The 17,541-nt window shown below is 33.6% G+C and overlaps 1 protein-coding gene across 2 annotated transcripts in view; it reads right to left on the bottom strand.

Annotated features, from left to right (window-relative positions):
* The window catches only part of LOC114337315 (serine proteinase stubble), a 578,368-nt gene that overhangs the window by 494,082 nt on the left and 66,745 nt on the right, over positions 1-17,541 (bottom strand). For both annotated transcript variants that reach the window (XM_050645522.1, XM_050645521.1), the window contains exon 2: positions 10,932-11,098. In XM_050645522.1, coding sequence (XP_050501479.1) covers positions 10,932-10,986 — 55 coding nt within the window. In that variant the 5' untranslated portion in view covers positions 10,987-11,098. The remainder of the gene's footprint in view (positions 1-10,931; positions 11,099-17,541) is intronic.

Here is a 17,541-nt window from a genome sequence, read left to right as displayed (position 1 = left end):
CGAGATAACCGCGGTTGAATTTTCAAAAAATCGAAAAATTGCAATTTTTGAACCCGAATAACTTTTGATTAAAGAATAAAGTAGCAATTCTGCTTACCGCATTTGAAAGTTTAAGTCAAATTATATTGGTTTTGATTATTTGCATTGCTAAAAATTTATTATTTTATTGTTAAACAAAGCTACAAACACTTAGGGCGTGAGTGATGTTTTTAATGATTTCTCATTTAAAATGGAACGAGTAGGTAGAGTAGCTACAAGTGCAAGCGAGGCAATTTCTACGTAGCATGCGTTAAAACGCATGTATTAGGCACGGGAAACACTATGTGTTTATAGCTTTGTTTAACAATAAAAAAATTAATTTTTAGCAATGAAAATAATCAAAACCGATATAATTTGACTTAAACTTTAAATGCGGTAAGCAGAATTCGTACTTTATTTTTTAATCAAAAGTTATTCGGGTTCAAAAATTGCAACTTTTCGATTTTTTGAAAGTTCAATCGCGGTTATCTCGAAAACTATGCATTCTACGAAAAAACTTGTAGGAATATTTTTTGCTTAAAATGACCCAAAATATACAAAAAGATGTTTTGTTTTGCGAGAAATCGCTGTTATGTAATTCCTCATCTTCTTTGTTTATAACAATCTTATCGACATCCGGATCAACTGTTACCCAAAAAATTCGTATTCTACGGGTCAAAATATATAAAAAAACTTGGGTAAGTCCATCTGAATTAAGGAGGCCGTTGTACCCCCCTGGCGACAGGACTAAAATTAAAATATGTAGCAACAGATTGAAAATACAGGAAATATTACGTAACGAATTTTTTTTTAGAAACTGGTTTTATAATGAAATAAGTAATAAATGCAAAACATAATTCGAGGACAGATTTTTATATTTATAAAAAATTATCTTCTTCTTCTTCTTCTTTTTGTGTAGGCATGACTGTCTGTTTTTCAGTGTTCCTCCAGTAAGTCATTTCATCGTATTCGTCGTCTTCCGACTGATCGTCTTCCTATTGGGGAACGGCATTCGGCATTTGAGGCGCTCAGAGCAACAGTGGCATAACCACAAAAACTAAGTTTTGAGATAAATGCAATATTTGCACTCTTATTTCCATTATGCTTATGGGATGGCGCTAAAAATTATGTAGCGCCATTTAGCCAAATGAAGTAGGTTGTGTAGACCTTTGTTAATCCGAAGATTTAATGTTGCTACTTTTATTGACATATTAATGTAAAATGCTCAATTTACGGCTTAGGCCACTGTTGCTCTGAGCGCCTCATTTGTGGTCATTCCATTCTACTCTTCTATTTTTTACCCAGTTATTAAAGTTGTCTATCTTGTAGCTCTCCTTCGTATATCTGCACTTCTACCTCTATCCCATAGCGTCTTACCATCGATTTTTCAAAGGGTTTTCATCTCTGCTGTTTCTAGCATTACTTTTGTCCTTGCTGTATCAGGCCTATCCGATATTTTTATCTTTCCATATTGTTTCACTCAGGCAACCTGCGGCTCTGTTTGCTTTATTTAGTTAATCTCCCACTTCTGTTTCGAGCTTTCTGTAGATAGATAGTGCGATATGTAAATATTTAATATAGATATACTTGTTTTATGAAAAGCGTATGATAGCATCCCACAAAACAAATTATGGGAAGCATTAGAGAAAACCAATATAAGCGCAAATTTAATAACAGCGACGAAACAATTGTATACCAAAACTGCATCAAGGGTGAAAGTTGGAAGCAGGCTATCGAGAGGATTCCAAATTAGCAAAGGCCTAAAACAAGGGTGCTGCCTTTCACCGACATTATTTAAGATCTACCTCGAACAAACTCTAAAACTTTGGAAACGCAAATGCAAAAACATGGGATTACCGATCAGCAACAATACAATATACACTTTGTCATTTGCAGACGACCAACTTGTACTAGCGCAAGACTACGATGATATATAATATATGACAAGGAAATTAATAGAGGAGTACAAAAAAGGTGGTTTGGAAATAAACATAAAGAAGACCGAATATATGTGTATCGGTGGGACACAGCAGGACCTTACACTGGGGAATGGCGAAATTATTAAACATTGCGACGCATATAAATACCTTGGTATGACCATCACACAAGAAGGAAGCGTAGACCGGACGATAGAAGAAAGAAACAACCAGGGAAGAAAAGCAATTACCCTTCTCAATAGCATCCTCTGGGACCAGTCAATATCAAACAACAACAAACATAGAATATACAATACAATTGTTAAGAGTATAATCACTTACAGCAGTGAAGTATGGCAAATAAAAGAAAGATACAAGAGAAAACTTGAAGCAACAGAAATGGATTTCTGGAGGCGCTCAGCAGGAAAATCAAGATTAGAAAGGGTAACCAACAACAGAATTAGGGAAATAATGAATGTGAAACACACAATAGTAGATGACATTAGTACCAAACAGCTTAGATGGTATGGACACGTACAAAGAATGTCCGAAGAACGACTCCCGAAACAAATCCTAACGTGGACCCCTCATGGTAGACGAAAAAGAGGAAGACCCCGCCTGAGTTGGAGAGAAGGCATAAATCGAGAAATGAGAGAAAGAGAATTGGATGAAGACCTTTGGATGGACCGAAGTGAATGGCGACTAGGCATCGGAAGACGTAGGAGAACGTTTTAAAACCGATATATATATATATATATATATATATATATATATATATATATACTTGTTTTATTATCTGATCCTCTAACATACAACATACATCTTATTAGATTTTTTGTTGTTACAATAATGGGTTTGGTCTTTTTTGGGGAAATTAACATAATAAATTTTCTAGCGGATATTTTAAATTGGTGCAGCATACGTTGTAAATCAGCTTCACCTTGAGATATTAGTATTGCTTCGTCTGCATAGCAGATTATTTTAAGTTGCTTTTCTCCCATAAAAAAATATGTAGTTATTAATTATATTTTTAATGTAAACAAACTCTTTCAAACATTGAAGAAAGTAGGTAGTCCATTCTTTCACGGTTTTTGCTCTAAATTTTAAAGAACCGCTTGGATTGACATGAAATCTGGCATACGTATAGCTTATAATATATATTGACATATATATTGACATATTATGTCAAAGAAAAAAAGTGATATTGTGCCGATGTGTGCTTTTGCCCTGGGGGTGACTTTCACCCCCTCTTGGGGGTAAAAAAATATATGTCCAAAATAAGTCCAGAAATGGTAAACTGACTAATTTTAAGTAACTTTTGTTCTATAGAGCTTTTTCGCCAAGTCAACACTTTTTGAGTTATTTGCGAGTGAATATGTTCATTTTTCAACAAAATAACCACATTTTTAGACGGTTTTTCGCAAATAACTCAAAAAGTAAGTATTTTGTCGAAAAAAACGTTCTTAGCAAAAATGTAGCATATAAAAAATTTTAAAAAATGGTGTACGCGTTATGTCTCTGCATCTCGTAGAACCAGAGTCATAGCCAATGAAAAATAGATTCATATTCACCAAATTTCAAATAGAATATTTCGACGTGAAATATCCAAAAAATTAAGCAGTTTTTGGGGAAAACCCATTATAACTTTTTTAAAGTGTTTAAAAAAATCTTTATTTCTGTTTTTACAAAAAGTTTCTAGCATTAAATTTAAGCAAGTTACGCTCAAAATAAAGATGGTCCCTTTTGTTTTTGCAAAAAAAAATCAGGAAGACCACCCCCTAATTAGCAACTTAAATGAAATTAATCGTTTCCGCTCTACAAATTATTTTACTTATGTTGTGTTTATATGATCTCTAAGTTTCATCGATTCAAAGTGCTTATTTTTGAAAAAATTTGGTTTCAAACTAGAATTATTAAAAATTTCAATTTTGAAAAATATGCTTTTTTCAAAATAACTTAAAAATTGTTAGAGATACCAAAAATCTCGAAAAACAAAAAAGTCAGATTTTCTTTTCTGAATATCATGTATTTTTTTGTTTTTTTGTTAGACAAAAATTGATTAAGATTTGGTGTTTCTAAATTTGCGTACATTCGTGATCAGTGACTCGTTCAACCCCTTTTAACTACAGCCCTTTCAATAATAAGGACTTTGAACCGATGAAACTTACAGATCATATAAACAATATATACACGAGTCAAGAAACTTGTGAAGTCGTAACGATTAAGTTCATTTAAGATACTAATTAGGGGGTGATTTTCTCGATTTTTTTACCAAAACCAAAAGGGACTAACTTTATTTTGAGCGTAACTTGTTTAATTTTGGTGTTAGAAATTTTTTTTAAAAAACAAAAATGAAGCTCTTTTTAAATACTTTAAATAAGTTGTAATGAATTTTCCCCAAAATGTGCTCAATTTTTGGATATTTCACGTTAAAATATTCCATTTGAAATTTGACGAATATGAACCTATTTTTCATTAGCTATAACTCTCCTTCTACTAGGTGTAGAGAGGTGATATATACACCATTTTTTAAAAATGTTTACAGGCTATATTTTTGCTAAAACTGTTTTTTTGATAAAGTACTTACTATTTGAGTTATTTACGAAAAACCGTCTAAAATCGTGGTTATTTTGTTGAAAAAATGAACATATTCACAGCCAAATAACTCGAAAATTATTGACTTAGTGAAAAAACTCTATAAAAGAAAAGTTACTTAAAATTAGCCAGTTTATCCATTTCCTGACTTTCTTTGGACGAATATTTTTTCACCCCCAAGAAGGGGTGAAAACCACCCCCAGGGCAAAAGCACATATCGGCACAATATCACTTTTTTTCTTTGACTTGTTAGCTATGTGTGTGCCAAATTTCATGTCAATCCAAGCGGTTCTTTAAAATTTAGAGGTTTTGCAATATTTTACCGTTAAAGAACGGACTAAGGTTTTAGTAGAGAGTATGTGGATGCTATCGAAAATACAGTGGGTGATCATATTATTAGAGCCACCTAGTGAAATTCAATGTTTTAGAGGAGGGGTATATAATTGAGCTGTATCATATATTAATGGATTAGTTTCCATTTGGCTGTCTTGTTACACTTTATGAAAGTGCAATAAATAGTCTGACAATAGTGGCAACACGCATGTGTGGCAATGCGTGAATCAAATGCCATTGTTTTTCAGTGCTGCCCAGCCTAGCTTGCAACTCGTGTGCCTATTATTTTGTATTCTTGGTGTTTAGAGTTATAATGAACTTTGCGAGTTTCCATTGCTCTCTAGTGATATTCTGACAGGCCTATATTATTTTTTGTGAATTTAGTAAAAATTGCGCGTTTGTTACACTAGTGGTACCAGAACATCATGGGAAATCCAAACACATTTCACCAAGGAAAATAGCAGAAATACAAACATTAATATTCAATACTAATCACTCCAACAGAAACATAGCATCCATTTCTAAAGTTTCAAAGGCAACGTGAACCGTATAAAGAAAAAACTTACATACCATTATTAAACAAAAGTAAAATTTTCTGAGGTGGCTGTAATAATATGATCACCCACAGTATATAAAAAATGTAAGAAGCGTCGTTAAAGAAGGAAACTTTATATCTGAATCATGTCCAACAACAAAGGGACTTAAACAATAGTGTTGTCTGTCTCCGATTTTATTTAAAATATACAGGGTGTTTGGTAAATAATGGGCCATAGCTTAACCTCAGGTTCCTGAGGTTAAAATAGGCCGATTTAAGCAACTTACCTTAGAACAAAGTTTACAATAACCGAGATACAGGGTGTCAAAGTTAAACTTTTTTTTATTTATTATTGAATATTTCCTGACAGGTATGAGATAACAACATGAAATTTGGTATATGGGGGTTTTTTGGGTAGAGAAAACTAAATTCCTTACCAAAAATTATGTATTGCCCAGAGGGCGCCACATACGCCTTTCAGCACTCATTTATTACGTTCAATTTTTTTTATCCCTCACTCTGTATAACTATGACATTAAAATGTTTATTCTACTATTAGTTTTACTTAAAAAAGGTATACTTCTTTAATCTCCCTAAACTCAACCGTTTTTGAGATAAACGCATTTTAAATCTGCGATACACCATAATTTTTAGCATATCATTGTAGTTCCACCCGAAAAATAACTTTAAACCATAATAATTGTGCCAGTTCTCAAATTTATGTCATTGCGTCGCAAATTCCATTTGAAGAAATTTGCGATACATTTTTGGATAATTTTATGGTTTTAAGATATTTTTCGGGTGTAACTACAATGCTTATTTCATTCATAGGAGATTCTTACCAATAGAAAGCTACAGACATGCAAATTAAGGTGATAATTTTTGATAATCTCCCGTCGTTAAGTATATTACGTCAGATGCCCTTCGTTGCTACGAAAAAATACATTCAGTGACATTAATAACAATTAATGTTTTAAAAATTATAAAAGTGATGACTTTCAATCGTCAAATATTTATAAAAACTGTGTGTTTATTGGTACTAATTTGTACTTACATAAATAAATTACAATAAAATTTCGGTTTTGAACAGTTTTATTCATGAAATAATCACAACAAATTGAACTCGATCTCTGAAATTAATATAGAATTTTTGCTCTCGTGACACTTCGACATAATTTCACTCGCCTTCGGCTCGTGAAATTAAAACTGTCAAAGTGTCACTCGGGAAAAATTCAATAATTTCAGAGCTTTTGTGCAATTACTACTGATAATTATGCTAAAAATGATGGTGTATCGCAGATTTAAAATGCGTTTATCTCGAAAAAAGTTGAGTTTAGGGAAATGAAAGAAGTATACCTTTTTTAAGTAAAACTAATAGGAGAATAAAAATTTTAGTGTCAAAATTATACAGAGTGGGGGATAAAAAAATTGAACGTAATAAATGAGTGCTGAAAGGCGTATGTGGCGCCCTCTGGGAAATACATAATTTTTGGTAGGGAATTTAGTTTTCTCGACCCAAAAAACCCCCACATACCAAATTGCATGTTGTTACCTCATACCCGTCAGGAAATATTCAATATCAATTAAAAAAAAGTTTAACTTTGACACCCTGTATCTCGGTTATTATAAACTTTGTACTAAGGTAAGTTAGCTTAAATCGGCCTATTTTAATCTCAGGAACCTGAGGTTAAGCTATGGCCCATTCTTTACCAAACACCCTGTATATTCAATCATCGCTAGAGCAGTGGAGAAAACAAATATCCGGAATGGGAATATACATAGGTGGTGGTAAATGTCTAATAACTTTGTTTCTCGCAGATGATTAGGTAGTTGTAGCGAATGATAACGAAGACATGGACTACATGTTTGCAAAACTAAAGAAAGAATATGAAAAATGGGACCTCAAAAACATATAAAGTATATAAATATCTCGGATCTACATTATCTAAAGAAGGCAATACAAAAAGAGACATCCAAAAAAAGAACACAACATGGCAAAAAGCGGTAAATAATCTAAGCTCTGTACTATGGTCTAAAGATATAAGACAAAAAACGAAATTGACAATCTATCGTACCTTGGTAGAGCCTATTAGTAGTACCTTTGGTAGATCACGAAAAAAGATAAAAAAAGGATAGGAGTAGTAGAAATGGATTATCTGAGGAGTGCGTGTGGTATATCCAAAAAAGATCGCATCAGAAATGAAGATATTTAGAAGGAAGACCAATACGGTATATTCCAGTGTAGATAAAATTGAAACGAGACAACTAGTGTGGTATAGTCACGTAAAACGAATTAATGAAGATAGATGGCCAAAGAAAGCTTTAAATTACATACCACAACAAAGAAGAAGAAGGGGAAGACCTTCAGTTGCCTGGGAGGCAAATGTATAGCACATCATGAGAGATAGAGCCATCAAAGGAGACGAATGGATGGACAGAAAACGATGGCGGTCTAAATACGAGAAGCGGCAGTGGATGTAGGAACCTCGCTTATATATAGATAGATTTTTAATCTAAAACTAAATCCATAAAATGATTTAAATGATTACAAAAACATTCAATTTTTGACGATACTATAAATATGTTTATTTACTTGACGTACATCACAGTTGAGTTTTTGTGTATAATCAAAGATGATAATACATGAAAAAGAGTAATACAGAGTAAAAGACATATCGCACACCTAGTTCAATTGTGCCACAACTGCAAAAAACTCGAATTTTGGGTTAAGGCTATAAAATATTGCCTATATAATGGCCCATCTAATGCAATACAGCCTGAACTAAAATATTGTTTTGGATAAGTATAAAGTAAGTTACTTCGGTATTTCACTGTAGGGTTTTTGGAGGTTTTGAAAAGGCAATACGTCCATAACTGAGAGATGTGGCGATAATATACACTGCCACAATACAACCGGTATAACTCAATACGGCCACAACTGCAAAAATCAATTGATTTTTTCATTATATTGCCGCCGTATCTCCTAAGTATTGTTTTATAAATGACTTTCTTCACAATGCAATATCGCCATAACTATCAAAACAATAATAACGTTTTATTTTTAATAAATTTTAATAAGATCCAGCCAATAAGTGTATAATTTACTACCTAAATTGTAATTTTGAAGCCAGTCACTCTCAAAATAAATTATTTACAGGGCATAACGCATTTACTACAGAACGTTTTGCCCATTTCTCGAGAATATTGTGTTTTGCACTTGTGGCACTATTGAACTAGGTGTGCGATATTAATGTTTGACTCTAAATTAAAGGGTTTCACCACTTATAAATAAATCAATATTCAACTTTGCGGAAAATTGACATGAATTACTGTTATATCTTTACTTCTTTGTAACTTCTTTGTTAAGGCAATATTAACATTTATAGTAACGCCGTCCGCACATGGGTCGATTGAAGACACGTCTCGAAATTCGCGCGTCTTGTTCGTCTTGGACGAACCCTGCGGCACAAGCCATTGTTCTCCGCACACTAGTCGATTCAATTTGCTCACATCTTGCAGTCAGTAAGAACGCATTATTTTTATAGCAACCAACACGACTATTTCGATTTATGAAAAGTACGGTATTGTTACATCTTTAGTATACAGTGCGTCCATAAAGTAACGCATAAATTAATTATTTCGTAAACCGGCGACTTTTAACGAAAAATCCCGAAGCAGGTCGATTTTTATTTTTAATTTACGATTTTTTGACATATGTATCATATTAGTGACGTCATCCATCTGGGCTTAATGACGTAATCGATGATTTTTTAAATGGGATAGGGGTCATGTGGCAGCTCATTTGAAAGGATATTCAATTCTCTCTTCACTAATATAAACATTAACATAATTATTTCTACATGGTTTTCAAAAACAAAAATTTTAATAAAATTAATTGAGACAAAAAGAAGAATGTATGTAATTTATTTAATTCAAACTACGTTTTACTGTTGTCAGAAAACAGGAAAAAAATGTTTATTTGAAAAATAAATATTGCTTTTCTCTTTAATTCAATGTTAAAGCTGCCATCCACCTGCCTCTTGACAATTTGAACATTTCGTTTAAGCTAAAGTCAACGTTTATTTGTCAAATAAACATTTTTTTCTTTTTTCTGACAACAGTAAAACGTATTTTGAATTAATTAAATTACATACATTCTTCTCGTTGTCTCAATTTAATTTAAAAAAATGTTTAAACTCCCTGTATAAATAATTATATTAATTTTTATATTAGTAAATAGATAATTGAATTCAGTTTCTAATGATCTGTCACATGAATCCTATTCTCATTTAAAAAATCATCGACTACGTCATCAAGCCCAGATGGATGAGGTCACTAGTATGATATATATGCAAAAAAAAAAATAAAAAAAAAACTAAAAGTCGACGTGTTTCGGGATTTTCCTTAAAATCGCCGGCTTACGAAATAATGAATTTATGCGTTACTTTATGGACGCACTGTAATTTGAATACAATGAGCATTATAAAGAGGACATTTTTCTACTTCTAAAACGAATTTTATATTAAACACCTAGAAACAGAAGTTCAATGTTATCAAAATTTTATATTACAAACAATATATTTCCACAAAGCTAGTAGATTGTACTACAATCAATGAACATAACATGCACCGATCTTTAAATAAAACTAAAATTTAATTAAGAGGAAACAGTAGCGATCAACAGGTAGCCAAAACGCGTTCCAAGATTGCGGCTATAATTTTGAATATTTTTTCGAGATATTTGGCACACGTATTCGTAATATAATAAAGAATGGCGGAACAGAGCTTAATTTGAAAAATATATTAATATGTGGAAATTACTCTGTAATTAAATATAATATTAAAAAAACGAGCCTGTACCGCCATTAAGAAGAACAAAAATATACACTTTCTTTAAATAAACTTTTTTATCCGATGCCTAGATTTTGTGTCATTTTGGAACTACTAATGAAATAAAAAAATTTAGTAGTTCCAAAATGACACAAAATCTAGGCATCGGATAAAAAGGTTTATTTGAAGAAAGTGTATTTTTTTGTTCTTCTTAATGGCGGTACAGGCTCGTTTTTTTAATATTGTATTTAATTACAAAGTAATTTCCACATATTAATATATTTTTCAAATTGGGCTCTGTACCGCCATTCTTTATTATATTACGAATACGTGTGCCAAATATCTCGAAAAAATATTCAAAATTACAGCCGCAATTTTGGAACGCGTTTTCGCTACCTTTTGATCGCTACTGTTTCCTTATAAGGGCAAAAAACAACAAAAAACGAAGAAAACAAATAAAATAAACTACCTATATGGCTGGAAACGTGAGTCTCACTCGAACTTTCTCGTTCGCTACAAATCGCAAGCGACGAGAGTCGTAGAAGACGAGGAGATTTGCAATCCTAAACGCTCCGTATACGAAGCTCAATGCCACAACGAAGGAACTTGACTGCCGGGGAGAGAACTACGCGACTGGAATTGAGTCGAGTAGTTCGAGCGTCGCCACATGTGCGGACGGCCTAATCAATAAGAGATTGACTTACCTTTTAAAACGTCTTTAAATATCCTATTGACCGGTAGCCTTGTAGAAGAGCCCATATTCAGCCAGTAGAAGTTGTCTCCCGTTTATAAAATATGTTCTCGCCCCATAGTTGACGACCTTTGTCAGGTGTTACACTCCAAGCACAAAATGGTGTTCATTGTTATATTCCTAGAAGCAAAGAATGAAGATATTATCTCAAGATAAGTTAATGTAAAGCAAAATGTTACTATTTGCGAAAACATTCTAAAAAACACTAAAATCTAAAAGTACTTGACAATAATTTTGATGTCAATTTACTTAAAATGGACAGATTAAAATAAACGAATGTATGGGCCATTCCACGAACATACGCCTGTTTTGGATTACTTCGACAACGAATATTTTACTGTGCAACATAAGAAGTGCGAAAGTAAATGGCGCTAATAATTATGCGTTCTTCTTATTTTGCACAGTGAAATATTCGTTGTCGAAGTAATCCAAAACAGGCGTATGTTTGTGGAATAGGGTATAGTGGGAGCACGCAAAATAGAATTCTATTTTAGTGACGTCACGTTGCCTAGAAAACGTCGATTCTCCCATTATGAAATTCTATTTTGTGACGTCAGCAAAATAGAATACTATTTTGCGTGCTCTGGGCTCAATATAGAAATTCAACTCTGAATAGAAATGTCAACACTGAGTAGAAAGGTTTCTGTGATTATTTCATTCATAGGAGATTCTGACCAATAAAAAGGCTACAGAAATAAAAATTACAACGAATAAAATCAAAATTAAAATCTACCTAATATTTTAATCTTGTTTTTTAGGAGCTTTAACAGTATAGATTATAGATGTTTAATTTTCAAGTCATTTTCTAATTTAAATATTCTTTTCGAAACAGCTGCAACGTCGTCACTATACTGTTTACATCCAATTATTCGAAATTATAATAATTACAAAGTGGCTTGTTATACAGACAACTTAACCATTCACGAAAATAAAAGGAACCTGTAATTTGCCACAAGCGCCCGCCTTTCACAGTGATCATTTTTTGTAAGAACATTGTGAACCATTTTGAGATCATTATTATGTTCTGTAAATATTTTGTTAATTGACGTAATGGGTACCAACGAAGTTATTTTTAAAATAATGCAAAACTGTTAAAAATTTCAAAATTAGAAAATATTGTGGAATCGACTAGTCAAAACTTACTTAAACAATTTATTGTTAATATCCTATAAATTAAACTCTATAAACAATTACACCAAAGCCAATGCATAAATAAATAACAAAAGCTTTGGCTCAAATTTCAAATATTCCATTATCAATCACCACATTTTTTTTTTGTGGATTAACAACACTCCTAGCCGTTTCTTTCAGGTAGTATTAACCAGGCTTCGATTAGGACACAGCAAACTTACACATGAATATCTAATGAAGAAGGAACCTCAACCAAAATGTATGAGTTGTGATGTGCCGTTAACAGTGAAACCTGTATTAACAGATTGTCCCAAAGATAGTGCTGAAAGACTAACTTGTAACATACCATCAGTTATAACGGAGATCTTTAGTGTCTGTACCAGTGAAAATATTGTGAAATTTTTAAGAGACTGTAACATATTGTACCACATATAATTATGTAATTTTTAGTCATTATTGTATACACTAAATCCATCCGCTAATAACCAATATGGTTGATGCGGCTTACTTTAAATAAAAAAAAAATCACCACATTTTCATCATCACGTTTCCGGTTAAAACGTTATGACCGGAAGTTTCTCCAAATTGACTCAAAATTAATGAAATCGTATATAAATTGACCGCAAAGTTACACGAAGAGCTCAATAAATGTCAACTTCCAGTGCTACTTCCGGTTATGTTGAATGAAAACCTAGGACTTACGAAGTCCAATTTCTTGTATGAATCGCAGTAATAAGCTGCTCGTTTAGGAAGGGTATTGGACATTTTTATTCATAACTATTCGTCTTCCAATATTTCATCATTTTGACCATTTCATCTCCAACTCAGTTTTTCGAATCCCGTCTATGCCAGCCTTGCTCTTCTAGAATTTTCCACACATTCGTTCCTTTCCTTTGTTAAATATCACAATTTGGTCTATGTAGATATATTATTGACCTATCTGATTGCCATTTAGTTATATGGCCGGGGTTGTCTGTTTTTGGCATTGTTTTTGTTTTCGTCATATTCACTAGTCCGACTTATTGGGAGCTGACTGCGAGTTACTACACCATAGTTTGTACTTACTCGAATGTACTCGCTAATAATCATGATGTTGTCATCGAATTTAAGGTCGTTTAACGTGCTGCCATTAACTTTGATGTCATATTTTTACTAATTTGTAGCTCTAAAGTCGTCTTCTTGGTGGAGATTAAACAGTTAAACAATTAATAGTTGAAATCTGGTAGGTCTACAAAGTGTCCCCCTCACAAACCAATTTGACTTGTTTTTGCATATTTTTAGATTTTCTATAGGGACCAAATTACAGGGAGACCTTGTCAAATTGACACACTATATAAAAAAACGTGGCGTAAAAGAGTAGGTACTCGATTATTGACAATTAAATAATTTTAATTACGTTTTTATAATTATTTAGTAGTTTAGTAGCTTTCGATTTTGTGGTAGAATTTTTGTTTTCACCCAATTTTGAAAAAATGTGAAAACTTTAAATTATCCACATCCGTCTGTCCGTCTGTCTGTCTGTTTGTCTGTCTGTCTGTCTGTAAATACAACTCCTCCGTCATTATAGCAGGTAGAATGACAAAGGAGGTGTCAAATGAAAGCTTATAATCCAAGGTGAGAAATTGGACATAAGCTGTCTGTCCGTCTGTCCGTCCGACCCTGAATATAACTCCTCCGTCACTATATCAGGTAGAATGACAAATAAAGTGTCAAATAAAAGCTTATAATCCAAGGATGGTACTAAAGGTGATAAATTTGACCTAGGCTGTCTGTCCGTCCGTCCGCGAATATAACTCATCCGTTATTATACAAGGTAGAATGACAAATTAGGTGTTAAATGAAAGTTTATAATCCAAGGATGGTACTAAAGGTGATAAATTTGACCTAGGCTGTCTGTCTGCCTGTCCATCCGACCGCGAATATAACTCCTCCGTCAATAAACCAGGTAGAATGACAAATGAGGTGTCAAACGAAAGCTTATTATCCAAGGATGGTACCTAATGTGAGAAATTTGACCTAGGACTTCCGGTTATAGAAATGCGACCAGAAGTGCTGTTTTAAAATCACCGGAATAGTACAAGTGATATATAATTCGACGCGCCTTCGCAAGACGAGAACATATATATACTTTCGGTTTCATGATTGTCTGTCCGTCTCTCTGTCCGTCCGTGAATATAACTCCTCCGTTATTATTACAGATATAATGTTATTACAGACTTCCTATTTTAGAGTTGCAACCGTAAGTGCTGTTTCAAAGTCATCGAAATAGTATAAGCGATATATCATTCGACGTGCCTTAGCGAGATGAGAATAAAATGTAAAATTGTGGTTTCTATATCATTTTCGGTTAATTAATTCTAACCGGAAGTGCCATTATATTCGTAGAAATAGTACATGTAACACATCAATCCAAGCGTATTGAAAAGTTGAGTTTGAAACTTTAGTTCCGGTTTTGAAGTAATTTCTGTTTAAACAATGATGACCCAATGTTTAGTAAAAATGGGTAAAAATTAGTAAAATCATATATCAATCGACGCAAAGTTACACTAACATTTCAAATATCGGCTTCCAGTTCTACTTTCAATTACTTAGGCTGAAAACCTAGGTCTTACGAAGTCCAATTACTTGTTGATAGTGTTCTTAGCTTTATTGGTTACATGAATATTTATAAACATCTTGTTCGGAAAGAATCCATTCATTATTCGCATATCGTATGCACATAAAATAATAATCATGCTTCTTACATTTTTGTTGATGGTATTTTTTCCGAACTGTCCTACAATTTTATAAACATTATTATCAAGACCAAAAGAAATGATCTTGAAATAATATTCACCTTTCAGAAAGAATGTCTTAAACCGGTATTTAATTTTAACGCCACTACTCGCTTTGCACAGTTGTTAATGTAAACAAATGATTGGTAATTTAGTGGAATCGCTTCTTAGACCTACCATTCGATATTTTGGACTCTATTATTATGGATCATTTAAAAAGTTCACAGTTACTTATTTGCTAATGCTAATTCGCAACTTTTCATTATTTAAGTACCTAGTTAAAATTTTATGGTGATAGCCTAATTGGTACTTTAGTTTTGTTGTTACATAGGTATGTATTTTGTTTTAGAAGAGAAATCAGTTCTCCGGGTAAACTATGTAAGAATGTTCTTGCCCAAAGAAATATAAGAAAAAATGTTTCATTACTTCATTTTGTTCTCGTAGAGAGTATAACACAATACACTCACCGCCACAATTAACCGCCCGCCTTGTATTTCTTTCAGTTTGCAAAAATTGTCAATCTCAGATGACATTTTATGAAAAATACGGTGAAAACTACCTTTGAGGAAAAGAAAACAAAAAAATTATCGAAAAATAAAGTCGTTTATTAAGGGCTGCTGAGCAAAAATCCAGAAAATCACCAGATGGAACCACAACCAATCAAATTGACCATGTGCTGATAGACAAAAGGGCAGCCAGTAGTATTTCCGATGTGAGAACACGACGAGGAGCATGCTGTGGATCAGACCATCTTTTAGTACAAACCAAATTTAGATGCAGAGTTAACAGCAAAAGATACGAAAGACAACAAAGAACAAACAAACTGGACCTGGAAAAACTGAAGATTCAGGAATGTAAAGATAAGTTCGAACAAGAAGTCGCAAATGAGTTAAGGACGCTAGAACTGCACTCCATAGAGGGCAAATGGACTAATATCAAAACAGCAGTACTGACAGCAGCAGCGTCCACCATGGGAAACAAGAAAAAGGAGAGAAGAGCAGCATGGTTTGATGACGAGTGCAGACAAGCAATCGAGGAAAGAAATGAAGCACACAAAATGTACATATCAAGAAGAACACGGGAAAGACGAACATTATTTGAAGTCGCAAGACGGAAAGCAGACAAGACATGTAGAAATAAAAAGAGAGCCTATGAAAATGGACAAATAGAAAAAATGGAAGAACATTTCAAAAACAACGAAATTAGAGGGGCTTACGAATACCTAAAAAAGATAAGAAGTGGGTATAAACCTCAAACAAGTCTATGTAAAGATGAAAGTGGGCAAATAATCAGTGACCAACAGAAAGTCACAGAAACCTAGAAGCATTATTTTCAGACACTACTTGGAACTCAAGTAGACATGGAAGATGAAATGGGTATGATCTACGTAGAAGAGAATGGAGTAGAAGCTCCAACCATAGAGGAAGTTTTCGAAGCCATTAAGGCCCAGAAAAACAATAAAGCTCCGGGAGTTGATGAAATACCAGCAGAACTATATAAGGTAGGTGGCGACCACCTAGCAAGTCACATCCACGCGCTCATCAGAGACGTATGGCAAGAAGAGAAAATACCCGACGACTGGAAGAAAAGTATAGTATGCCCGATCTATAAAAAAGGAGACAAACTCCAGTGCAAAAACTACCGTGGAATCTCTCTACTATGTACAGCATATAAAGTCCTCACGTATATTATAAACCAGCGGCTCCAACCACTAGCAGAAAATATTATTGGAGAGTATCAGACGGGCTTCCGACGGAGAAGATCGACACTGGATCAAATATTCACAGTAAAACAGATCTTGAGCAAAGCATGGGAACACGATATTGATGTTCACAACGTGTTTGTAGACTTCAAACAGGCATACGACTCAGTCAAAAGGAACAAACTATACTATATATTGGCTGAATTGGCAATACCACACAAGTTAATAAGACTCATTAAAGCCACAATGGATGAAACTCAGGCATGTGTACGAATACAAAACCACCGGACAGACTTTTTTAACATTTCGCAGGGACTAAAACAGGGAGATGGGCTGGCCCCAACATTGTTTAACCTGGCACTGGATTATGCGGTTAGGCAAATGCAAATTGGACGAGGAAATCTACTGACCAACCGAACGGTTCAACTGGCCGCTTATGCTGATGATATTAATATTATGAGTAGAACATCAACAGGAGCACAGGAAACATATGCAGAGTTAAAAACACAAACAAAAATGCTAGGTCTGGAAACTAACACAGAAAAAACAAAAATAATGACTCAGACGAGAAGAAATATAGTCCCAGAAAACATTATACATGAAGATGCCATTGAAACGGTTGAAAAGTTTACATACCTGGGAGTAGAAATATATGCCGACGGATCAGAAGATGGAGAAATAAGGGAATAACGCAGGCAAACAGAGCTTATTTTGCCCTCTCCCATATATTTCGGTCAAAAAGTGTCCACCGAAATACAAAGATGAGAATCTATAAAACCTTAATTCGACCAATAACATGCTATGGCAGTGAAGTCTGGGTGCTGAAAGAAACATCCAAAAACAAACTCGACACATTCGAAAGGAAAGTACTTAGGAGAATACTAGGACCTGTGAGGGAAAACGGAATCTTCAGAAGTCGATACAACAACGAGCTTTATCAACTTTATAAGGAAACG

This window comes from Diabrotica virgifera, chromosome 3 (assembly GCF_917563875.1).
Source record: "Diabrotica virgifera virgifera chromosome 3, PGI_DIABVI_V3a".
In the NCBI taxonomy this organism is placed as follows: Eukaryota; Metazoa; Arthropoda; class Insecta; order Coleoptera; family Chrysomelidae; genus Diabrotica; species Diabrotica virgifera.
This window is presented reverse-complemented; position numbering and strand designations above follow the sequence as displayed.